The sequence below is a fragment of the Ambystoma mexicanum genome, chromosome 4p (genome assembly GCF_040938575.1).
Source record: "Ambystoma mexicanum isolate Mex_15411 chromosome 4p, UKY_AmexF1_1, whole genome shotgun sequence".
NCBI lineage: Eukaryota > Metazoa > Chordata > Amphibia > Caudata > Ambystomatidae > Ambystoma > Ambystoma mexicanum.
The window spans coordinates 709,944,165-709,970,245 of record NC_090927.1 but is presented as its reverse complement, the minus strand read 5'-3'; the positions used below and the strand labels follow the sequence as shown (position 1 = coordinate 709,970,245).

The 26,081-nt window shown below is 47.8% G+C and overlaps 1 protein-coding gene across 8 annotated transcripts in view; it reads right to left on the bottom strand.

Annotated features, from left to right (window-relative positions):
- The window catches only part of MYO6 (myosin VI), a 1,279,197-nt gene that overhangs the window by 256,685 nt on the left and 996,431 nt on the right, over window positions 1-26,081 (bottom strand). For all 8 annotated transcript variants that reach the window (XM_069606282.1, XM_069606276.1, XM_069606277.1 and 5 more), the window contains exon 24: window positions 25,555-25,645. In XM_069606282.1, coding sequence (XP_069462383.1) covers window positions 25,555-25,645 — 91 coding nt within the window. The remainder of the gene's footprint in view (window positions 1-25,554; window positions 25,646-26,081) is intronic.

Sequence of the window (26,081 nt, the reverse complement as noted above, 5' to 3'; positions counted from 1 at the left end):
CTGATCACAGAAAACACGTCAGGGCAGTACTTGAAAAACTGCGCCAACACAAACTATTTGCTAAATTGGAGAAATGTGTTTTCCATACCACAGAAGTAGAGTTTCTAGGTTTCATCCTGACACCCAAAGGAGTCCGAATGGACTCAAGAAAAGTTGATGCCATCCTCAAATGGCCATCACCTAGCTCTGTAAAAGGGGTTCAAAGCATGCTCGGCTTTGCCAATTTCTATCGCAGGTTTATCCCGGAATTTTCACGCGTGGTACAACCTATTACTGCACTCTTGAGGAAAAATAAACATTTTGAATGGTCTGAAGAAGCCGAGCAGGCCTTTCAGGGTTTAAAAGCTAAGTTTACCTCCCCACCTATATTGAAACACCCGCGTCCAGATCTCCCTTATGTCGTCGAGACTGACGCATCCAGCCTAGCCATGGGAGCTGTCCTGTCCCAAAGAGATCCCGAAACCAACCAACTGCATCCCGTAGCATTTTGGTCCAGAAAATTCTCAGCACCCGAGGTTAATTATGCAATCACGGACAAAGAACAGTTAGCCATTAAGTCCGCTTTTAAAGCCTGGCGGCATTATCTGCTTGGCGCTCGACATACCATCACAGTGATCACCGGAATTTACAGTATTTGAAAACCGCCAAGGCTCAGTCATCACGGCAGCTCCGATGGGCTTTGTTTTTCGCTGAATTTGATTTCTTGATTGCCTATCGACCTGGCTGCAAGAATGGCAAAGCAGACGCCTTATCCCGAATTGGAATGGGAGAATCTGATACAAACTCAGAACCAGTACCAATAATTCCCGAACAGAGGATTCTAGGCATGACTTCGTTACAGACGCTTGAAGACATTCAAGCCAGAGTGAAACAACTCCTGGACCCTACAACCTTACAGGAATGGATACAAAAGGGATCAGACTTTACCATAGATAATGGCTTATCTTATTTCCAAGGACGCTTATTCCTGCCACATAAGGAATTACACAAACTAGTTTTTTCCGGTTATCATGATACATTAATAGAGGGACACCCCGGTATTGCCAAGACAGAGGAAAAGGTGAAACGACAATTTTGGTGGCCCTCTTGGCGAAAAGATGTTAAATCTTTTGTTATGTCCTGTGGTGTTTTGCGCCCAAAATAAAAGTCAAAAGAAAAGACCAGCCGGTTTCCTTCAACCTCTAGACATACCACCAGCACCCTGGCACACCCTATCAATGGATTTTATTACGGACCTGCCTCCTTGTTCGGGGTACAATACTATTCTGGTAATTGTGGATTTGTTTTCCAAAATGGCACACTTTATTCCTTTGAAAGGTTTACCTTCAGCTTCTGTCCTAGCCAAAGAATTCCTCGAAAATATTGTTCGGCTACATGGATTCCCATCTATACTAATCTCTGACCGGGGAAGCCAATTCATTTCCCACTTCTGGCGCAAATGTTGTCAAATGGCGCAGATCGACGTAAGATTATCGACCAGTCACCACCCCCAGACCGATGGTCAGACCGAGAAGACAAATCAGACCCTTGAACAGTACTTACGGTGTATGTTACAGCAATCTGAAAGCAACTGGAAAGACATTCTTTGGATAGCCGAATACGCATATAATAATTCGGTACACTCTGGAACTGGCCACAGTCCTTTTTATACTTTGTTTGGGCATCACCCTCGAACCTCAAACCTTGACTCACCTCAGAACCTCGGAATGCCTGCAGTAGAACATCTGCATTCTACAATTACCCAAGCCTTCAAAGAGGCAACTACGCATTTACAACAAGCCAAGAGAAAATACAAGGAGAATGCTGATCTACATCGGAGTGAAGCACCTCCGTATCAGATTGGGGATCAAGTGTGGTTAGCTACCAGACATTTACCACTCAAAGGGCCTCGAACTTTTAACCCAAAATATCTGGGACCTTACTCTATTACGGCAATAATTAACCCAGTGTAACCCGAAATATCTGGGACCTTACTCTATTACGGCAATAATTAACCCAGTGGCTGTTAAACTTGATTTACCAGCTAGTATGCGAATTCACCCTGTTTTTCATGTGTCACTTCTGAAACCAGTGGTACCCGGAACCTGACTACTCAAACCTCCAGAACCTATTGTAATAGATGGGGAGCCCGAATTCGAAGTGAAGAACATTTTAGACTCAAAAATGTTTAGGTCAAAACTGTTCTACCTAATTGATTGGAAGGGGTACGGACCTCAGGAGAGGTCGTGGGAACCCAGCGACCATGTGCATGCACCTCGATTAGTCAGGAAATTCCACCGACTCTTCCCAGACAAACCAAAACCCGCGGAGGGAACTCTATGACTTCAGGAGCCATGCTGCCAAGCTCATCGAGTTGGGTTGAGGATGCACTGTCTGTCCTTCGTGCTGGGAGAGTAGGTTGTACCAGCACAGGAGTCTGATGGGGTCGCAGACTGCCAGTTTGCGTAGGTGTGGAAACCATGGTTGTCTCGCCCACATAGGAGAAACTAGGATGAGCGTCATTGATTCCCTGTTGACCACCTTCCTCATCAGAGGGGTTGGTGGAAAATCGTAGGCAAACATCCCTGACCTATTCATCCATAGAGCGTTCCCCTTGGAGCCTGGCTGGGGGAACCCCGATGCGAAGTCTGGGCATTGCCTGTTTTCGCCTGTGGCGAATAGGTCTATAGTAGGGAAACCCCACTGAGAGAAGAGACCTTCTACGACTTCTTTGTGTAGTCGCCATTCATGTTCCTCTGGGAGGGGATCTCTGCTCAGAGCGTCCGCTGGTGAATTGAGATCCCCTGGAACATGTTGGGATGACAGGTAAATGTTTCGTCTGAGTGCCCATTTCCAAATTTTCTGGGCAAGCTTGAACAGATTTGGCGAACGAGTGCCCCCTTGTTTAAGTAAAACATCGCCGTCGTGCTGTCTGTTAGGATCTGCACTGACATGTTGGATAGGAGGTGTTCGAATGCCCGAAGCGCTCTGAAGACTGCCAGGAGTTCTAGCAGATTCTGGGCCACTGTGTGAGACCAGAGACTCTGAGCTGTGTGGTGAAGGTGGTGAGCTCCCCACACTGCCAGGGATGCGTATGTTGTGACGACGGCTTGTATTTCTGGATCATAAAAGGGTTATCCCTTTGTAAGATTCTCTCTTGCCCACCAGCAAAGACTTTGTACTAGTGTTGGCGAAACGACCACTAGATCGTCCCACTGACCACTTGCCTGAGACCACTGTTTCGCCAACCATTCCTTCAGGGGTCGCAGGTGCATGTGGGGAACCAGGTAAATGCAAGATGCTGTCATGCCTAGCAAACACATCACTTTGCGTACCCTTATCTGGCGACCGGACTGATATTGAGGAATTTGCAGCAACAGATTTCAAATTCTTTCCTCTGATGGAAAGGCCCACCCCTCTTGGGTGTCTAGGACAGCTCCTAATAACTGTTTTGAGGTGCTTGGCACCAGGCTTGATTTTTCCTCGTTGATTGAGAATCCCAATTGGAAGAGGATGTCGATTGTTCTTTGAATGTTGGATCTGCAAATTACGGGGGTTTCCCCTGTGATGAGCCAGTCGTCCAGGTAAGGGTACACCAGGATTGCCTCCATGCGTAGATGCGCCACCAAGGCTACTCCGAAGGGCAGCACCTTGAACTGATAGTGCTGGCTGTCTACGTTGAAATGCAAGAATCTTCTGTGCGCTGGGAACATGGAAATATGAAAATAGGCATCTTTCATATCCCATGTTGCCATGTAATCCCCTATTTTTTTTAGGAGGGGGATTACTTCCTGGAGTGTAGTCATGCGGAATTTTTGTGGCTTCACATACTTGTTTGCAGGGTGCAAGTCTAATACTGGACGCATCGTTAGATCTTTTTTTGGCACAAGGAAGTAGGTTGAATAAATACCCTTGTTTACCTAGTTGCCAGGACGAGTTCTATTGCGTCCTTTGCAAGAAGAACGACAATCTCCTTGAGGAGGATTCTTTGGTGCTCCAAGGAGTGTATTTTCTGTCTTGGAGGATTGTTGCAGGGGCGTTCTAATAGCTCTATACAGTATCCCGCGGACACTGTGGACTGCACCCATCTGTCCGAAGTGATCCCTTCCCATGCATGGGTGAAGATGGAAATGCGCCCCCTTACTGAGGATGCATGGGAAGGGACCTGGAGCGGAACGTCACTGCGGTTTATTGGGTGGCGTAGCGCTTCTACCTGGGCTGCCTCTCCCCTTACCGCGGCCCCTGCGTTGAACTCTACCTTGGGTAGCCTGGGACTGATTGCTGTTCCATGAGGTTCCTTGACCCTGATGGTAATTGGACCCTCTTTGGGAGTTTTGGCCACTAAAGCGATGAAAATTATTGTTATTTACCCTTTGACCTGAGGGCTTATTTGTCAGTTGGCCGAGGGACTTTAAGGTTTCGTATTCGTCCTTAGCCGTCTTCAGTGCTTCCTCCACTGCTTTCCCAAATAGGACATTCGGTTCAACCGGCACGTCTATGAGGGTGGCTTGGGTCTCGGGCTTAAAGCCCGATTGTCTTAGCCAACCATGGCGTTTAATAACTGTGCCTTCTGCTATTAGTCTCCCTGCATTATCTGCTGCATCGAAGTTTGCCTTAAGAATGCATCCAGACACTGATCTTCCGTCTGATGCAATTTGGGCCAACTGGCTCTTTAGAGGTTCGGGTGCAGAGGCAATGAGGGCAGCTACCTGTTCCCATTGGTGGCAGTTGTAGCTTGCTAACAGAGTGATGGTGTTGGCAATGCATGCTTGGTATGCTGACGTGGATGCCACCTTCCTCCCCAGCGCATATATTCTTTTGCTTTCTTTGTCAAGGGGTGCTTCAGAAGAAGCAAGTGGTGTTCCTGCCCTCTTTCTGGTGGTTGTAACCACCAATGAGTCAGGTTTTAACTGACCCTTTATGTATAATGGATCGGAGGGAGCGGCCCTAAATAATTTTCTACTCGCGGATTAACCGCCCGAGTAAGATTAGGGGTTACCAGAGAAGGATCGATTCTGCGCTGGATTGATTTTAAAATGGGGATAGTTTGGGCAATGGATCTCCAGTCACCTAGAATTTCTTCTGCAAAATCTCTCTCTTCTTGGACACCCTGTGTGTCAATTTGAAAATGGGCTGCAGCTTTAGCTAATACCTCATTAAGTAAAGGTTGATTATCAAACGGTGAGTCATTCACTGGGGGATCTTTGGGAATAGGGAAGTCAAAACTATAGGCCTCCACCTCTTCTTCCTCGTCCTCATCATCCCCATAGTAATCGACACCTGGCTGGTCCTCCAGCATCTGTATTTCTGACTCCTCACCATAAGGCTGGTAAGGCTGAATTATAGAAGGGTCTGCAATCAAACCCTGAACCGGAGTCTCAGAACGGAACCTCTTAGTAGGAGGTTCAGGGTCTTTGGATCCTGAAGGGGCAGACGTAGCTGGTGTACTACGATAGTTATGAAAGTAATTTGGGTCTTTTTCGTAGAAATCTACAAAAAAGGACATCCTCCTCATTACTTTATCAATATCCTCTGAGTTCCATTGCTTGGAACTGGGGATAACCCTCTCCTGCTGTGTTTCCTCACCCATGTCTATATCCTAAGGAGTGGGAGGAGCAGTCTTTTCCTTGGTGACAGGGTCAGGGACCTTGGATTTTTCTTTATGTTTTTCCTTTTGAACCTGACGTTTTGAGGCTTTTTTATGTTGTTTTTCCCCTTTCCCATGAGTAGAGGAATGTTTCCCTGAACCCTTACGGTTTTCTGAATGTTTTGACGCTTGGCGTCAAGATTCGGAGGTGGTGTCACGAGATCCGGGAGTCTGGGAAGTGGGGCGTTGAATCTCGGAAGCAGATGTCGAACGTACTACAGAAGTAGACGTCGAGCGTGCTACTTGGGGGAAGAGGTCGGATTCCTCTTCTGACGACCGGGCCTCAATGACTTTTGGTAATGTGGCACCCTTAGCAACCGTGGATGGTTTCTATGCGTCATGAGGCGACCGTGACCGTGAACGCCCAGAGGACACCGAATTGACGGACCGCTCTCTTGATGCCTTCTTTTCTTTTTGCTGAAGGAACCCACTGCGTCCATGGCCTCTAGCTGCCTGGAGTAGTGGTCCCAGCGCTTTGTTGAGCGGTCCTTGAGTATGTTGCCTTGAAGAGCTTAAAAGCTGTACAATTAGCCTTGGGAAGGTCCCGTGGGAGACACAAGTTACACGTATGGTGTTTGTCTAGCCAGGGAAACTTACGGTTACACGTTGGGCAGAATTGAAAGGGAGTACTCTCCATATGTCACTAATTGGCAGCAGGCGGGTATATGTAGGAAATGAGTGTGTGTGTGACCACCCCCCACTCTCCCTACTTGCTCAGGGCTGAGGCCAGAGGCCTTCTGAGGCCCTGGCCTCGGCCAGAGGCTTTCCGAGGCCCAAAGTCTGTTGTGCAGTCTCGACGGCTGTTCTTCCTCAGTCTCGAATCACCGATGTCGATCTTCGTCGATCTTCCACGTAGGGTTGAAGAACGGGGACATTTTGTAATTATAAAGATAAATCGCTAAAGCCAAGGGAACTCTGCGATATGCTTCCGACAAGTATGGCGGAAAAAAACATTCTGAGGGTCCTACACGCGTGAGGGATCATGGGTACAGTGGACGTCTCACTAGGGATAGTATTACTGGCACGCCCTAGTTCGACGCCCCTTTTCGAGTTTCGAAAAACAAACTGTAATACTCTGCAGCTGCCACTAGATGTCGGCCTATGCACAGCATGTGATCCAAGCAGATTCAACAAGTCTCAGAAATATATATATATTTTAAATTGGATTTGGTGTTACTGAAATAGAACAAAAGCAAGATGACTGCAAGTGGTTCATTCTTTATACAGTACATACAATGACTATACGTTTCCCTTGGTTTTAGCAAAAGATAAACCATTGTATAATATGATCAAAGAATTAAGCCTTCATCCAGAGAACAATAGTTTAGAAGAGGGAAGAAAAAAGGGGAGGTGTGCAATAGGGGAAAGACAAACCTGCAAATAACAGAAATACTAAACAAGGTTAATGGCATTTATATCCTTACAAATTCATAACCGGTATAATGGTACATAGAGGTGACTGAATGCGGACCATGTGCATTCATATTCAGCCAGCTTGTCCTCTGTATAAAAGATCTTTTCTCTGGTGGATTGAGATACTATTTTTTGAATGCAGACATCTAGTTAACTTTTCCAGTATTTTTTGGGATTGTTTCAAGGTCATTGTTGGGACTTTACAAAGCCACCTTTTTTAAAGATTGATTGGCACCATGAACATGTTAAGGATTGCCATCAATGGGCTGTGCTATAAAGATTAAGACAGGGCCAGGGTCACCCGGTACAAAGTAGGCATCTAGAGGAGGTTGACCTCACAAAAGCAAAGAACATCTGCCAGCGAGCCCTTACCCTTATTCCACAAAAGAAACAAGAGGCAGACTGCAGCGCTCCTGCATCATACTTTCTCTTTGGAGTCCAACACTGCCTAACTAGGATACATGGCGTCAAACTGCAGAACAAAGTCCACCTTGAGAAATTACTTACCGTAATTTTCTTTCTATGGATTCTTCTCCCGCAGATTCCTCATCTGATAGATATTCCCTCCAGCTCTGCTGCTTCGGAAATTTTCGACAAGGGGCATAGTGGATCTTGATCAGGGCGTCGTCCCGTCTTGCTGGGCGTCTGGTCGTCGGCTCCGAACGTGATGTTATGCGCCACATAAATACCACGTCACTACGCCCTAATCTCAGTTCCCCCATTATTTTCCCCAAGCACCACACGCTGCATAGGAAAACAGACAACAAACGGGCTAGTGAGCCCTTAAAAAGAAGTAACTAAAAGAAGTAACTATAGACCTCCAAAGGAGGAACAACTTAACAAACACTACAAGTAGTGTTAGAAAAATCATGGCAGGAAGACAAAAAATGGACACAGAGGACCATCACCAAGTCAACGTGAATGGGAAGATGCGTGCCAACCACCGACTTTCTGAGCGGTTCTGGATGGGAAGGGAGATGAGGAATCTGCGGGAGAAGAATCCATAGAAAGAACATTACGGTAAGTCATTTTTCCAATGGATTGCCTTTCCTCACAGATTCCTCATCTGATAGACTCCCAAAGCAGTACATGAAGGAGGTAGGCAGAAAGTTAATCCAAGAAATTTTGCAGCACTTCCCTGCCAAAACGCGCATCACCTGTACGAGCCACATCTAGACTACAGTACTTAGCAAAGGTAGGAAGGGATGACCATTTTGCAGCATGACAAATCTCGCGGACATGGAATTCCCTCTGCAATGCTGTTGATGCCGAGACTTTCCTTGTCAAATGGGCCCCGATGCCTGCTGGTATTTCCCTCCCAGTGGACTGGTAGGATTAATCTATGCAGAACATTTTCAGTTGTGATTAAGTCTGCTTGGTTATGGGCAGGCCCTTATGGGCGAAGGAAAAGGCCATGAAGAGCTGGTCAGCTCTCCTGAAATAAGCTGTCCTCGCCACATAACTCAACGCCCTCTTCAGGTCTAGGTGATGTAACTGTTCCTCCTGCTTAGAAGGGTGCAGAGGAGGGTAGAAGACCTGAAGGTCGATGGACCTTGGGGAGGAAGCCAGGCCTTACCCTGAGTGAAACTTTCTACCGGAAAAAACGCAAGATGGGTGGCTTACAGAATAAGGCCTGCAGTTCACTCAAATTAGCCTTGATCCGGGGATCTTTGAAACACAGACAAGGCCACCAAATATCCTTCGACTGTGGTGACTTGAAGGCATGCTGATGGCAGTGACAAAAAGAACTTCATCACTGTAATGGTGGGGCAAGAGATGGGGTCAATCTCGCGTTCCCTGCAACACGCCTCAAATCTTCTCCAACTGCATGCATATAAAGATATTGTAGATGGTCTGCATGTAGCCAGCAAAACTTCAAGTACTTCCTTGGAGAGGTCCCAGTCATCATATCTCATCCTCTTAAGAGCCAAGCATGTAGTTTGAGGGATTCCGTGGTCAGATGGATTAGCTGGCTTCCGAATGGGTTAGGAGATCCGGATGCCGAGGCAGCCGGTGAAGTGGACAGATGCAGATCCAAGAGGTTGGAGTGCCACGTTGTCGCCCAGTCCGATCAAGATCATGGTCGCTTAAAACCTCTTCAACCTCCGGAGAACCCATGGATTGACGGGAAAGTAAAATCCACCAGAAACGCGTCCCCCAATGCACCGTTCGCTAGGAATTCCCTCAAGCAAAACTGTTCACATTTCCTGTTGGACTCCCTTGCAAACAGATCCACTGCTGGGGTACCCCAGAGAGCAAAGACCTCCCTCCTCTGTAGGACTTCCTGGCATACTTCCCACTCATGCAAGACCGTGGTCTGCCTGCTCAGAGCATCCGCCAAGTTGTTGTCTGTGCCCGCCAGATGAACTGCAGAGACCGAGATCCTGTTCTCTAGCAACCAGAACCACAGCATCATTGCCTCTGTGGTGCAGAGGGGGTGGGAGTGCACACCACCTTGCTTGTTGAGTGCATTGCCACTATGTTGTCCGTCAGAACGAGGACATGTTTCCCCCTGCAGAGACGGGGCAAATGCTTTTAGGGCAAGCCTGATAACTCGCAACTCCAGCCTGTTGATGTGCCACATGGCTTCAGTCGCTGCCCAGAGACCGCTCACCTGCAAATCCTCATAGTGAGCGTCCCAACCCTTCAGAGATGCATCCGTGACCACTCGGGTCTGAGGCCAAGGAGGCCAGAAGGGTTCCCCCACTAAGAGACTGTTGCGGTCCACCCACCAGGACAGGTTGTTGACCACTGATGCGGACACCCTGAGGAGATCCGAGAGAGAGCCGAGCTACTGAGACCACTGATCCATCAGGAGCCATTGTAGGGATCTCATGTGCAACCTGGCCTCTGGCACTAGAAAAATTCATTAGGACTAGGAGGCGGAGGAAGGAGGCCACTGGTATAGTGGCATGGTTCCGGAACAAGTCGACCGTTTGTGTCAAGCGGACTATTCTCTCCTCGGGAGGGAAGCTTTCCCCAACCGGATGTTTACTACTGCTCTAATGAACTGGAACCTCTGGACTGGTGTCATGTGGGACTTCTTTAAATTTACGGAGAAGCCCAGCTTGTGCAGCAGCAAGCAGGTGTCCTCTAAATCGGACAAGACTTTCACTGCAGACTTCCCTCGGATCAGCCAGTCGTACAGATATGGAAATACATGGACCCCGGATCTCCTGAGGTAAAGATATCTGCCATGGTATCGAAAAAAAAAAAATACACGTTGTGGGTTTAATGTTTTCTCAACAACCGTCGACATCGAGGGTTTGTCTCTCTGCGCCAATATGGTGGATGTCAGTGTAGCATCGACATCCTTGGATGCACTGGGTTGATCTGGCTTCCATTGGAACTCTTTCGGTGGTGAAAGATTCATTGGCGCCAACATTTTCGGTACCGGGGCACTCGAGGGGTCGGGTATATCGAGCGCTGCTCTTGGCTCCGAAGTCCGCTGCGTGGGGAGGGGGTTAGCCACACTGACTGCAGCATGCTTTTTGAACATGTCAAGCATCGAGGATTTGAAATCCTCCCACTCTTGACGGGTGGTAGGCCCAGCCAACGGCTTACCTTTATCTGTCGATGACTTAGAGTCCCGATGGTGGCGATGACGCTTTTCTTCTTTCGGGACAAGGAAGAGTGGCTCCTTCGAGTGGGACCGTTTCTTCTTCCGCCTATGTTCTTTCTCAGTGGTTTGCCCCTCAGTTTCGGCCGCCAAAGATCAAACCGTCGACCGTGCCAGTGATTTTGAAGGCAGTCGATACAGAGCGAGTTTTGCAGCTCGATCGCGTATGGATTTGGGTTGCATTTTGGCGCACGACAGATACTCGTGAGTCCCGTGACCCGTGCCGATGCACCAGATACACACCTTGTGTGGGTCCGTGATGGACATCTTGGTGCCAAAATCGGAACCCCGTTGAAACCTGATACCCGAGCGATTGACATCTTGCGTCGAGGAATTGAAAAAATTACAACATTTTCTGACAAAAACATCCAGTGAGTCGAAGACTCTGTGTTCCAAAGCAACGTGCTAGGACGCAGAAAAAAAGAACTGAGGTTGGGGCGTAGTGACGTGGTATTTATACGACGCCTGACGGCACGTCCAGAGATGACAACCAGACACCGAGCAATACCGATCGAAGGTCGATGGCCGGGTCAAGGTCCACTATGCCTCCTTTTGAAAAATTTACGAAGTAGCACAGCTGGAGGGAATATCTGTCACATGAGAAATCTGCGGGAGAAAGGAAATCCACGGAAATATATGTACGTTTGGGTGCATACTTCCCCCCAAGCAGCTTCTGTGACTTCAATGCCCAGGCCAAATGTCCAGTTTTGACTGTGCCATGAAAAATCAGATGGGGGAATTAGGCGGGACAATCAACTTGTACAGAGACTATGCAGAAATCCTGATCGTTCTGGAAAACACCAAGAGAGTTGGAGGCCAATTGGGGCTAAAGTTGTGGAATCCATCAGGTTATTTCATTAGGCCTGCCACAATGGTGTACTTACACCTGACCCTCTCGTGTAGTTTGCATTTAAATTTCAGGTACTTCAATACCAATAGTCTAATAATTCTCTTGTTCCTCCAACCACGCTAAGAAGGTATCTTGCTCCTTGCTTGAAATGCCGGATTCTTTCAGGGGAAAGCTCCCTCATGCAGGAAAAAAAAGTGTTTTTTCATTAGCAACATTAAAGCAGCATGTCAGAGGGGTCTTCACAGCCCGTATTCAGAGGAGAGAAAATATTCTAGACTAGTTGGGGCACACTTGTCTGTTCAATATTTAGCCAGTCAGGAAAGAGATCAGTGGCAGAGGAGAGTCAATTGTGTAAGCATCTGAGTTTAAAGACCTAATGAGAACACCTTAAATCCGGAGAGCCGAAGACCCTTCCAGTCAGACATGATCAATATTTTCATCAGGATTATTGGGGTTAAGGATTCAGTCCACAGAAAGGCAGGGAAGCTCTTCTCTATATTTACAACACCACTACATTTAAATGGCAGTGACAAAACGTGGAAGACTTTGTTGGTAGGACCATTTTGATTGAAGCAATTTTTTCCCATATTGGGAGGTTTGGCTTCTTTCAGCAGTTGATTTAGTGGGTCATCTCAGACAGTCATTTGATGTGGTTATTGGTATGAATATGGTTTGTCTAATGACATATATACACAGTTATCAAATTCATTTTTGGCTCAGTTGACACTCCAGTTTTCCAAAGCAGCAATATGACAGGCTATGGAAAGGAATAACAATGAACCTTAAAATATGACAATGCACCAAATTCTCCAAGCAGGGAAGATAGATTGCATGCAGAGGTATACAGATTAGAAAGGACTAAAAGACTGTCTGAAAACAAACATATTTTGGACAATGTCTGCCCCACCTCTATCCCACGAATACATTTGTGACCTCTATAATAGTCTACGTATCGAAGGCTGAGGCTCAACTTACAAGTTGAAAAGCAAAGGTTGTAGAATATTGCCCTGTCTTTTCCCACCCACTACATAGCCTAACATAGGCTGACATTAGCCCATTCAATGACACCCTTGCAGTTGCTTCCTTGAAGAGGGTTTTGAAAAGTTTCAAAAACTTCAAGCCAAAATACTGTAATGTGTAATTCTGTACATCCCCGTCCAACCCTGTCGAAAACATTTACAGTTGCAATGCTCACTGCAATTCTCACTGCTACATAGGGCTAACTGAAATGCACTTCAAGTGAATGATGCTACAAGTTCATGCATGTTGTCAGATCCTTAGCGGCCCTCTTTTAAGCCACACTTGATTTCTGTGTATCAGACATGTCATGATGAACTAAAGGCATGCCACAAAAAGTCCTGCCAATATATTTCTAGGTCTGCATTTTGCAGAGAGATCGGGGGATATCTCACTTTTCTTCTCATCCTCGACTGGGTTAAGGATGAGCGTTGAGGGTTTTTCGCTCATGGATGGTGGCTTAGACCTCCTTGCTTTGATGGAGTTAAATGGCACAGTAAGGACACAGAGTAAGGCGTCAGTGATAGAGTTGTAAAACTGAAGTGACAGACTAACAACCGTGGATGTTTTCAAAGATAGCCGAAACTAAGTCAGATTGGGTCAACTTCACAATCTAGGGATACATTAGATTTGAGATTTGGTCGGGAGAAGCAGTTTTCAATGCTATTGGCATTCAGCGAGGAAGGTGAGTTATAAAGTCACTTCTAGAAGGAACAGAAGCTGTTCACAATAAACCCTCTGTTACAGTTGAGGAGATTTGCCTGCTGTTGCCTGCTTTTTTTAAGCATGTCTGGTAGCAGCTGCCAGCTGCCCTGCTTTTTCCCCATGCCCCAAAAGTGTTGCTGTGTATAAAATACTGCTTGTTGGGTTATATGGCAGAATAGGGCGAGTCCATCAGAATTTGTAAAGTCTTGGGGAATCCTGCACTTGATTCAACAGCTAATTTTAGAATAGTTTCCAATAACATTATTTCATTTTTTCTTTTATGTAATTGCATGATCTATAGGTGACAACTGTTCCATGAACAAAAGCCTTCAGAGCACTGTGCTAAATGAAGGAATCACTAATCAAGTTTGCATTCTCTATTATACAGAAAGAGTGTCTTTAATATGAGAAAAAGTCTTCATCAGATGAATTTAAGCAAGAGGGACTTAATTTAGATCCAACTCCAAAGTTAATTAGCTTGGTAGTATATCACATTACCACCTAACCAAGCCGAAATAACTTCTATAAGCAGTCCTTTTGAATATACAAAATATTTTCTATGGAAGGTGAGAAAACTGTGCATTTCCTCTCACTTAGGATGCATGCACCTCTAAGGGTCATCTACATTTAGTACCTATTGCAGGGACTCCAGCTTCATCCTCACCACCTTATCTGTGGGATCTCAAACAAGAGGATTTGTCCAGCGTGTTATCCTGCACAAGGTTGAAGTGACCTTTAAAATTCGTAGGAGTATCCGCAGAATAAGAAATTCCTTACCCACCGCTTTAAAGAAGGGTTCCTGGTTGGAATCAGGCACATATATACTGCCTAAAATAACTGGGATCCCATCTAACAGTACAGTACCTCTAAATAAATGTCCCTTCTGGAATGTCCAGATTGTCCTTTTCGAGCTTTAGTATAGTTGTTGTGTTAAACAGGATATCAATTGTCTTAGTCTTCGGTGAGTAACAACTAGATTCTTCTGTGCTATACATTTTATTACTGAAATACCCCTCATCTTTTTTCCACAGATGTGTTTCCCAGAGAAAAGCTATGTCAGCTGTGAAGAAGCCCATGTTTCAGGCTAGAGGATGGGACTAGCGAAGCCAGAGAGGTCAGACACAGACATCACCGTGAAGCAGGCCCCTTTGCACATAAATGGTGGATCCCCAGTCTATAGCTAGCCCATTACTATAAATCGGCACCAACTATAGGGACTACCTACCAGTTTATGAACAGATCCCTACTATTGTTCAGTGCGTTGCGGCTGCTTGCAAGATCTACTTGGAAATAGGATGTTTGCTCTTTCGGAACAGTTTTCCTGCAAATGCCTACTGTCACATTACCAACCAGGAAGACCATGTTTTTGCACAAGATGAACTCCAGCCTGTTTGCCCGTGGGAGCACTACAGAAGGACCCCATGGCCAGAAGAATGTAAAGAACAGCACTTGATTTGGGTGGAGACAGTCCACATTCTGCGTGTTTTCCTGCGCAGGTGCTTGTAACCTGGCTTTGCACGAGACCACGAAAGCAGCTTGCAGTGCAATAACGAACACTTACGCTGAAATAGAGAGAAGAGCACAATCTCCCGCAAGTCTAAAGCAGCCGGGGGCCTCGGTGAAGGTATCAAGATTCTGGTGCCTGAGAGCATCCCACTGCCCTGGAGTCTAAGAACTACTGGGGAATGGTCATTTTGGTGAAGATTCCTCAGAGGTATCATCATCGCTGGTGCAGGAGTGATAGCTCTTCTTCCCGGTGGAGCTGGAAAAGTGTTGCTTCTAAGTATCACTGAAGGAGGAAGAACTGTTGCAGTACTTGTTCATTTGGGCAGCATCTGAAGAAAACTCTTCTGCTGATGGCCCTACCAGGATTCAAGTCTTCTTTGTGAAGGGTTTAGAAGCCACCGATTTTTAGGACATCCTGTGTCCCACCCTTGCAGGGGAAGGTGTTCAGTTTAGTGGTATGCTCTTGCAGGGCCTTTGAATGTACATATTGAGAGGAACCACAGTCCCCTGTGTTATGCTCCTCCCGAAGGCAGTAGACTGATACCTTGTGGGAGTCTGACACAGACTTTGTACATCTGCTTCTCTCAATCCAGGTGTGGAAAGGGTATTCAGCATGATCGTCCTAGGAAAATAAGTTCCTCAAGACTGCCTGACCAAATGCTGCATACAACCTGGAGCCGGCATCCAAGCAGTAGTGCTTGCAGAAGGCTGAGGGCGTAGCCCATGTAACCGCCTTGCTGATGACCTGCCAAGGGACATGCCTCTCAAAGGCAACCACTGTGGCCTTGGCTTTAATAGCGCAAGCATGCATATTAGCAGGCAGAGGTCTATGCCGCCCTTCGTATGCCTCATTGATGGCCGCAAACATCCCTCTTGCTATGGAGGCCTTGGAAGCCTTGTAGCCAGGTTTTGTCCCACCGAAGGTGACAAATAGTTCTGTCGAGGTAGAATTTTTGGGCTCCCCTAACATCTAGACAGTGCAGTACCCTATGAGGGTCTGCGAAAAAAGTTGGTAGGACTATCTCTTCATTTAGATGAAAAGACGAAACCACCTTAGGTAGAAATGCTGGGTGTGTTCTAAGCACCACCTTGACCTTATAGAAAGTAGTATAAGGAACTGAAGCCACCAGAGCCTGGATTTCACTCACCCTGCGTGCAGAGGTAAGGCCCACCAGGAGAGCTGTCTTAATGGAGACCAGCCATTGGCTCGAAAGGTTTATGCGCCAGGGCGCCCAGGACCACATTGAGGTCCCACACCGGGTGTGGCTTCTTGATTGGCGGGTAGAGCTGGTCAGGCCTGCCAGGTGTCTTTTAACCACAGGGTTGGAAGAAGAAACAACCTCCTCCTCCGAGTTTCAGTAGGCTCCGATGGCCACCAGATAGGTGCGGCATGTGTCTACCCCAGAGTGGGCGAGATGTGCAGAGAAGGATAGCACGTCGTCCAACCTGCAGGTTAGTGGATAGATCTCCCTAGCAGCTGCCCAGTGACAAACCTGCTCCATTTGCCTTTGTACTGACTCCTGGAAGCATCAGTCCTTGCGCCATGTATGATGTCCAGGTTGGCCTGTGATAGATTCAAATGCCTTAGTGTGACCTGTTCAGGAACAACACTGCGAAGGCTAACCGCTGGGGTGTGGGGTGGATGACCGTGCCTCCCTGTTGTAATAGGTGAGCTGGACCCAGCGGAAGGTGTATCGGGGGCTGAGAGAACCAAGGCCTTGCTGGCCACCATGGAACTAGGAGTATGATCCATAGGTGCTTGGACTCCCGTATCTTGCATACCACCTTGTGGAGGGAAAGCATATGGTGCATGTTGTTCCACTGAATCTGCATCGCGTTGCCCAGTGAGCCCCAGGACTGCCCCTGCCAGGATGCAAACTGGGGGCACCTCCTGTTGTGCCAGGTGACGAAGAGATGCACCCGAGGATGACCCCACCTGTTGAAGATCCCCTGAAGGACTTGGTGGTTGTTTTCCAGGGCCCACTCCCAGATGTTGACTGCTAGCGGGCACAGGGGAGGGGACCTGGTGCCCCCCTGCTTGTTGATATATTACATGCTGGTGGAGCTGTCCATTTGAATGAGGATCGACTTGCCACTGGTCATCGGGAGGAAGCTTTGAGAGCGAGCCAGATGGCCATCATCTCCAGCCAGTTGATGTGGGCCTCCTGCCCCTGCCGGGACCAAACTCCATGGATACTGTGGCTGTCCAGTGTAGCGCCACAACCCTGCAGGGATGAAGCCGTGGTGATGGTGACCTGCTGAGCCAGCGGACGAAAGGACCTGCCTCTCCGCAAGCTGCTGTCCATGCTTCACTAGACCAGATCCTGGTGGAGCTGTGGTGGGATGCTGACTAGTTCCGCCTGGGAACCTTTCTCCTAATTCCAGGAGGCTGCGAAGTGCAACTGCAATCTCCTCATCTTGAGCCTTGTGTGAGGCACTGCCAGCATGCTGCCATAATGCCCAGGAGGTGTTGGTACCATCATGCAGAGGTCACTGCTCTGCTGATAAAGTGCCCCGTGGCCCTCTTGATGGCTGCGATCTTGTCCTCGGAGGGGAATATTCTCTCTGAGCCAGTATCCCAGATGAGACCCGGGAACATCAGCGACTGAGTGAGTTCCAGCTCTGACTTCTTGAGATTGATGGAAAATCCCAACTTGTGTAGTGTAAGCATAAGGACAGAGACTATGTGGTGGACTGCTTCCAGCGACCCTGCCCTGACGAGCCTGTCATCTAGGTACGGATATACATGGTGACCCTGGGCCCTGAGGGTGCCCACTGCATTCATCAGTCTTGTAAAGACCCTGGGGGTCGAATAAAGGCCGAAGGATAGAACCTTGTATTGGAAGTACAAGCCCATGATCCTGAACCTCAGAAAGGACCGATAGGGCTGCCAGATCGGGACGCATCCTTCAGATCCAGTGAGCACATCCATTCTCCCCTGTACAATGTCTCTGTTATAAGCACTGGGGTAACCATCAAACTTTTGAAGAGGGAGGGAAAGGTTCAAGGTGGAGAGGTCCAACACAACTCTCACGGCACCCTGGTTCTTCTGGTCTATGGTGAAAATCCATGAATAGAAACCAAGGCCACGCTGGGATGCTGGAACTTCTTCCACTGCCTGACTTTCTACGAGCAAGTGCATTTCCACCAGCAGAGTTGCTGCCCCAATCCGTGGGAGCGGAGGGGAGGAGAGATGAATGGGAGGGATTAAATCCAGGGATCTGCAAACCTGGTGCGCTAGCATTGGTAGTGAAGGGCAAGTCTGCCCCCTACCAGAGAGACGTGGACCCGGATGGACGTGTCATGCTTTCTTTGCGGCTGAGGCTGAGGTAGAGGAGGGGGACTGAAAAAAGCTCTTGTGCGCATGGCACTGCTGGCTGGGGGACCCGTCAGGCTGCCGGGACTGCCGCTCTTGGAAACCCCAAAGGACCGACCCTTTTCTGAACTCTGGTGCGTCTGGCTGCACGCCTAGGGAGTGGCACTTGTGAGGCTGGATAAAGATTTTGCAGTCTGGAAACTATTTTTCTTTTTATCCAGTGCCTTGTCCGTGGTGGAATGGAAGAGGTCACCACGCTCGAAGGGAAGGTCCAGAATGCGTTCCTGTATGTCCTGGTCCAACTTGGACGCCCGAAGCCAGGCCGTCCTTCTCATGCCCATAGCGATGCAGATGGCCTTATAGCATGCTTGGCTTTGCACCGGAAGTTCTGGAAGGAAGTCAGCGATTTCCCGACAAAGTCGCCGATTGACAGCTGCAAGCATAGCGCCCGCATTAGACTGACACAGGTGGAGGGAAGCGTTGGAGTACATTTTCTTCCTGTATGCTTGCAGGATTTTCTCCTCCTTTGCCAGGAGTGCCGAGGCGGATGTGGCCGAAGACTGTGGCTTGGAGTAGATCGAAGCCGCGGCGATGACCGAGGAGTGTGGCTGTGGGTGTGCCGACAGCAAGAGTGGATCCCCCTCCATCTGCCTGAACTTGGCGTCGAGGTGCCTGTTGGTAGGCTGCTCCGAATGGGTTTTAAGCCATCCCTTCTTGGCCTGTGCGACCACGTCATTTTGCATCGGAATCCCCGTTCTAGCTGTGGGGCGTAGAGTGAGGACTTCTGCCAAGACCCCCCGCCTCTGGTTGTTCCAGGTAGGGCTGTGGAAGGCCCAAATATGGGCCAGGCCGGCGAGCCGTTCCTGGAAGGCCTTGGCTGACGACAGCGTATCTGGGTCGTCCTCTTCGTCCATGTCAACTAAGGTGTCCTTTTGATCCGGAGCCGCAGGAGTGCTGGGTTCCTGGGGCTCTGGCGTACTGACCAGTGCCGGCGGTTCCTGCAGCAGCTGTGGTGGTGCTGGCGTAGTGGGAACTGGCATGGGCAGCGGGGGCTGCAAAGGAGCCGGGAGCGCTGGCACCGAGGGTGGAGTGGCCTTGGGTGCTAGCGGAAGAACCGGAGGGAGCAAGTCCTTGATCACATCCCTAAGGATGACAACCATCTGCGAAGACCTCATGAGAGTCAAACTTCTCAAAAAACCTGTCCTCGCAGGCTGGTGGGGCGGCCGGAGGTGCGGCTATGGGCCCGGGGCACTGAGGTTGCTGAGGTTTGGACACACTCTACCTTACTGTCTGTGGGGTGTACCTGCCCTGGGACGAAGAAGGATATGCCGTGCGCCACATGCCTGGTGAAGACCAGTCCCATCTGGAAACTGGTTCCCCTACCTTTTCGCCAAAGGGGGATGTGTCGGACGAACCACCATCTTGTCTGGCCCTGCAACCATCTTGTCGGGCTGCATGCCCACGCCGTGGCGTTTGCCACGCTGGGCCCAGCCCTTTCCAAAGACTCGTGGCGGTGGAGGTTGAGACCTACCCTGCACCTCAGGACGGGGCCTGGAAGGCAGATTGCCCTCGGTTGTGTTGCCGGTAGTGCTGCATACAGGCGCCCCTCAGACATTTGTCCGGTACTAGCACATAACCCTTCGGGCGTAAACCCGGTAATAGAACCTTGCGGTCCGTCAGTGCCCTCACTAGTAGAGTCTTGCGACACCTCGGAGTGACGGACGGTAGCTGTAGTAGCCTTGGTACCTGCACTGGTATAAGAACCTGAAAGGTTCCTCCCGCTCGTGCGCTTCCTAGAAAAGGAGACTCCCTTGTGGGGTGCAGATGAAAAAAGTGCCCCTACCTTGGGTCTGGACTTGTGGTTGACTAATTCCTTCAAGTCCTCTGGAGGTAATCTGCCAGAAAGCTCCCTCCATCGAGCTAACCGGTTCTTCAGACGGTGAGATGAAAGTGCGTCACACGTGGTACAGCCCTCCCAGCCGTGGTCGGGGCGAAGGCAGCAGAGTAAAAGAGCGTGGGAGTTGGATGTGGGGAAGAGCCCCTCACAGGCGGGACACCTGCTGACGTTGCATTGTGCTGGGGGGGGGGGGGGAGCATGGCACCAGATGACAGAGTATCTGAGAAGACAATTATCAGCGGAAGAGCGTGTGGAATTACTAGGCTGGAGGCATAAACCAGGAGTGCTGGTGAAAGATCTGTTCCCGTCGACGCGGAAAAGAGGACTGAGGAGTGGCGCTGGTGGGCAGAGTCAGGGGAATGCTTGCTTCCAGGACCACGCCCCCGCGCATCTAAATTTAAAGGGGAAGATGATTTTTTCTGGTGAAAAAGGTTCCATGTCCCGTCCCTAGCGAGGGACGCCCATACAGTATGGAGGAAAGGGGACAAGACGTAGAAGTACCTGGGAGGAAGGTGAACCAGGTTGGCTGTGCAATAGGTAGTACTTGGCAGGAGAGTACACCAATTCTACCTAGAATGAGAACTGTTGAATGCAAGCAAGTCTGGGAATCGCAAGAAGGGCAGTTATTACTCCTCTTAGTCACAGTACCAGGGAGAAGAGTGAACCAATGGGATGTGCAAAAGAAGAGAAACCTGGGGAAGAGAGACAGGCCCAAGGATTGTGAACATTGTGGCAAAGCTAAGAAAACGGGAGACATTCTCTTAGCTCTTCAAGGAAGTGGAAAAGGAACAGATTGAAAGAAGTAATTCCCCTTGGAACTTGTAATCCCCTGTGAGATGTCAAGAGAAGGGAAACATTCTCTTGACCCCTGTGGAACTTTGTATTTGCGTCCTTTGGAACTTTGTGTTTGGAATTTTGAAAAGAACTATAAAGAAGCTGCTGTGATGACAACTCCGTTGCACTTTATGTTGAGTTGTTAGTGTGTGGGCTAGAGTTAGGGTTTTCAATATTTTGACATCCTGACAGACACATTTGAGATTTATGTTGAGGCAGGGAAACCCCTCTTGTGGCTAGCGAGGCCTTTCCCCAACCACTCTTTTCATTTCAATAAAAGTCTGTAGCAACAGAAATGGCACCTGTCTGTGGATCTCTCGCTACTGCATCCTCATTCTATCCAAATCATCGTACTGAGCACACAGAAAAAGGGAATTAGGTAATGGAACCCTTCATGCTCCAAATAAACTGTCCCTAAAATCACATCCGGTGTCATGCATGCCCAACGGCACCAAGAAGAGCCGACATTGAGCCACATTGTGCCCCAAAGTGCCTGAAAAAGATTCTGAAGTCAGCGAGAAGATATATCAAAGATGACAAATCTATAAAAGGAGGAAATCCATAAGAAAGGAGAATAAGCTTGAGGAATGGAAGGGGTGATCGAAAGATACAACTGTTGAGACAGTAAGGAAGAGAAGCTGCCCAGGTCAAGGGGCAAAAACAGAGAGGCTGAGACCTGAGTGGTGGGAGAAACTGTGACAGGGTCTTTGACTAGCACCAACAAGGTTACGATTGACAATGCCAGGTCCTGTCTCGATTATCCGAAGCCTGGTGACTGGCCCACATACAAACCGCTAAAAAAAGGTAGTGGTGCTAGCTTCAAGTCCAGAGGAGAAAGACATCCTGACGTGTGGAGAAAGACTAGCAACACACCAAAAATGCAAAGAAAGAAGTGCTGTGGCAATTTAATCCCAAAAGTCTACGAGTGACTTCTAGAGCGCCAGTTTGTGGTCTAAGGGACAGACAGAAGGGCTAGCTGAGTACAGTGCTTCCAGAAAGCCTGATCTACTTCTATTGCTTTGAGTACCCCACTACTTTGTTTCAGTTCTACCTAATCCAATATTTCAAAAAAGGTAGCAGGTGCTCCTCTCCAGAAAGAACATGGCATGATAACCTGTTCTGAGATGAGTTTGCAGCACACGCTTTTTGCTCACTGTACCTTTCACAGATGGGAAATGACCATTTGCAGATCAATCTTTGTCCCGCCAACATGGGCAGTCCAGCACCGAAATGCTATGGCAATTCCTCTCTGAACAAGAGTACCAACAGCAAACCCATACACTTGTTTCAGCCTTGTTGGGCCTCATCAGTGAGGCGACGCTGTGCCTCTTTGAGCACAGTGAGCTGGGAGTCCGTGTCTGGTTGCCCCCAGGTAACTTAGGGTGACCAACCCCAAGTTCCTACCTACCTCATCCAATAGCATGTGGTTTATAAGAAAGAAAATTGAAATTTGAAACCTTGGCTTCAAATTGTATGTTGATTCCTTGACTGTGACAACATTACTTCTGAGTAGGTGGAGTAATACCCATTTTCATTTGACTGGAATATTCAGTCACTTAATGTTCCAGGATAGAAATCTAAAACCTCCTGACATAACATTTTTTAAAACCTAAAACATTTATAAACAATGCGATCCAATGATGGCAGTAACTGCCACAGTTCCATAGCAGGCAGAATGGATAACTCCCACTACAAAAAAGTGTTATCTGGCAGGTTGGCTGGAAAGGCTAAAAACAAAATAAAGGAATTTTGGTACAACACAAACAATGTGACAACTGTATTGAACAATAAGGGTGGTGCCAGTGAGAGCAGGCCCCAGTGACTACACAAAGCATATTGTTAGGTTGGTTTTTCAAAGCCACCACATAGGCTAGGACTTGGAAAATCCAACCAAAGGCTATAGGAAGGTTATTTACAACCCCAGTTGAGCAAAGCTACTCTCTTAAGTAGTGTTGACCAGGCGGCAAGGCTGAACTAAGGAGCAAGGGGCACTGTTGAGTAGTACAGTTAATTAGTAGACCTGATAAGGGAAAGACCCACACAAGTAAGTTATGACAACAACAATCATTTATTACAATACTTCATTAAGGCATATTTTAAATATCATAAGGTAGGTAAAAATACTTAAGTATATGTAATCAACTCACAGTTGGGTAACTCACTATGGGCTACCCACTACTTTAGGATCATAAACACTTATTCACACAATAATCACATTCAGTAAAGGAAAGAGAACCGATGTTAAACACACATTATTACATGGGCCTTACAATTATGAGGCACCCAGCTCCATATATTACAGTTTCAGAAGAGCAACCCCAGCCCGTACCAATTCTCTGATAGTCTTTTAGGTGTTTCCAGAGGGAAGAGGTGAGTAGCCAGGAGAGCCCACTCAGCTTGTGCAGGCAAAGTACTGTAGTTCAGTTAGTGCAGGGCAAATGCAAACATGTGAAATAGGGACATAAGAAGCAGCTACAACCCCTTCAGATTCTCAAGGATGATCCCCAGAAGAACTGTCCCGGACACCACCATCCTGGGACAGCCCAGAATACTGCTAAGGTAACCAGGAGGTTACACCCAATGCACACCCAAAGGGAGGAGGCAATTCAAGAGATATAAGGGGATCTCAGACATGCGATCCCCTAAGAAGTTAGAAATGCTCCCAGGCGACAGTAATTTGCTGGGCAAAACAAGGCTCACTGTTGTGGTCACCATGCACAGTCGTCTGGTCAAGGGTTTGCGGGGGCTTACCGCTGGTCAACATTAATTTCCACTGGAGGCATCAACTGTAAGCAGGACAGCGACAATGGGTTTCATGATGAAGGAGGCTCTCACAAAGATCTTTATGGGTGCACTATGAACAGAGTCAGGAGGCACTCAACAACTTGGCGGTTGAACTTAAGTCTTCCTGCAGGTTTGTCTCCTGGTGGGGGAAACACAGCGGATTTCCAAAGGTCCAGCATAGCCCGTTGGTTTGCCCGGTGAAGCCCTGCTGCTGTGCTGAAACTCCACATTCATATCGACAGAGAAGCTCCTGCAAGGACGACTTCTCCCTTTGAGTTGGTGGGAACAATCAACTCCAAAGTAAGCCACCTGGACATCCTCTCAGTGCTGGTTGAAATTCCACTGCGGTTGCTGCTGGAACTGAATAGCCAGGGAGAGGAACACCAGATCGTGTGAGTTGCTTTTAAGCTGGCCAAGAGCTCCAGGAAGATCCTCCGGACTCCCAGGTAGCAAGACTGACCATGCTGGAGCCCCCTCAACAGAGTGCCTGACCCCAGATACAAGGAAAGCCCATCTCGACAGCCAGGAACCGCTGTGTTGCTCTTTGTGGTAAAGCCCATCTCGACAGCCAGGAACCGCGGTGTTGCTATTTGTGGTAGAAGCGAGGAGCTGAAACACCGAAGTGTAACTTGTTTGAAGATTGCCGGTTGCGAGCGGTGACCGCCCATTGCATGCAAGAGTCCCTAGAAGCCACCCCTCTTGTCCCCACGACTGAGGCCCAGGAACACCAGGATCTGCAGAGCTGCACAGGAACAGAAGTCATCCGCTGCACTTTTCTTCAACCTAAAAGGTTCTGTAAAGTCTGAGATAATGTACCTCTTATTGTGCCACCTTGCTTGCCCTCGTTGGAGACTTGTCTCGGTTGCCTCTGTAGAGTTGCTAACAGCTTCTTTACCTCACAAGCATAATCAGCTTGTAGCCCTACTTTTAATTTCTTCTTATTCTACAAAGACTTCTAAAACATTGTGCAAGACTTACTTACCTACACGAAGTGCTTTAGTTCACCTTGACCTTTGCTAATTTAACATTGGCTGGCCTGGCTCCCTGAATGATCCTTCTCTCCTATGCTTAGGTGTTGTGTCTTCCTCCCAGGAAGAGGTTAACTAACTTTGCATTGGGGGTTACTAAAAGTACTAACCTGCTTCAGAATATTTGTGTGATCTCTTGTTTTGTTCTAACAATCTTTTTCTTTTGACATATTCCTAAGTCTGATTCTAAATGCAGCAGTGATATATTAATGTCACCAGCACCCTAACTATTGAAGTCACCCGAGGGTGTAGGTGTTGTCTGTGGGCCATCCCAAATGGGTACTTGCTGATTTAGAAATATTAAGAGTGTGTATTTTTGAAGTGTATTTGAGTGTTACTATTATATTGCCCCTTCTGAAGAAGGCTTACTCTGACTTAAATTAATAATCGATTAATCAAGAAACCTTGTGTGTAAGAGATTATTTGAATACTTGTCACTGTGAATCTCTGTGCAACTCCCCTACAACTCACACTGATCCCTCTTGAGATGAGCCTGGCTGCTCAACACGCAACCAACCTTTGTAGTACAGATTTATACCATAGGATGGTTCCTATTGCCAGGAGGTCATGGTTGTTGTAGTGCACCCAAAGGGTACTGCATACAATCCTGCCAAACACTCTTGTATTTAAATTCTCCTGTTTCAGCTGCAGAATATTTACCATTCCTAAAGACAACTGAGTTTTTGGCGGGTAAGCAACAAATCTCATAATATACATCTGCACAATCAGACTATTATATGCCAATTCACAGTGCCAAACATGGCATTATTAAAATAGTTTAATATAGGGGCTGAGGACTTTTCAAAAGGTCTGTAATATAATGAAATATCTTTCAAAAACCTAAGAGAACAACAAATTCATTAGAATTAAATACAACAATTACATTCAATCAAACAATGAATGCATTCAATTAATGATGAAGTCAGTCAACCGAAATGGTAAGTGGCATAATACATTACCGTGGTTTGTGTTTTCTTTTGCATAGCCACATGCGAACAGTCTTTTGCATTTTAATGCATGCATTTGTACGGTACTCAATTTTGTTTTTCACTGTAAAATCAAATACATATTACTATTAAAACAATCATTGCACACAATGTATACTTGCCAAAAAAAATGCTCTGAATACTGAAATACGCCTATTCTCATTTTTGTGTCTCAAAAATTAGCAAATACAGTGATATGTAATACACACACACGCGCACACGCACACAGACACAGACACAAACCATACATGCCTCTGGGTTAAGGCATTCAAGGACACTTCGTTCTGGGAAAAGGTGATTGTGATTGCGAACTCTTAACCAGCATCTCGCTTTGCAAGCATCCAGCATCCAGAGTCACTTAGGACTCTTGCCGCCCGCAGCTTCGTTCCCAGGAGGGGGCGGAGCTTGGCGGTGCACACGTGTAGCATCACGTGACCAGAACTGCCTGTAAAGCACACCCGTAAGCACCCTTGCGGCGTTGAGCCCGGCAGGGGTAGAGG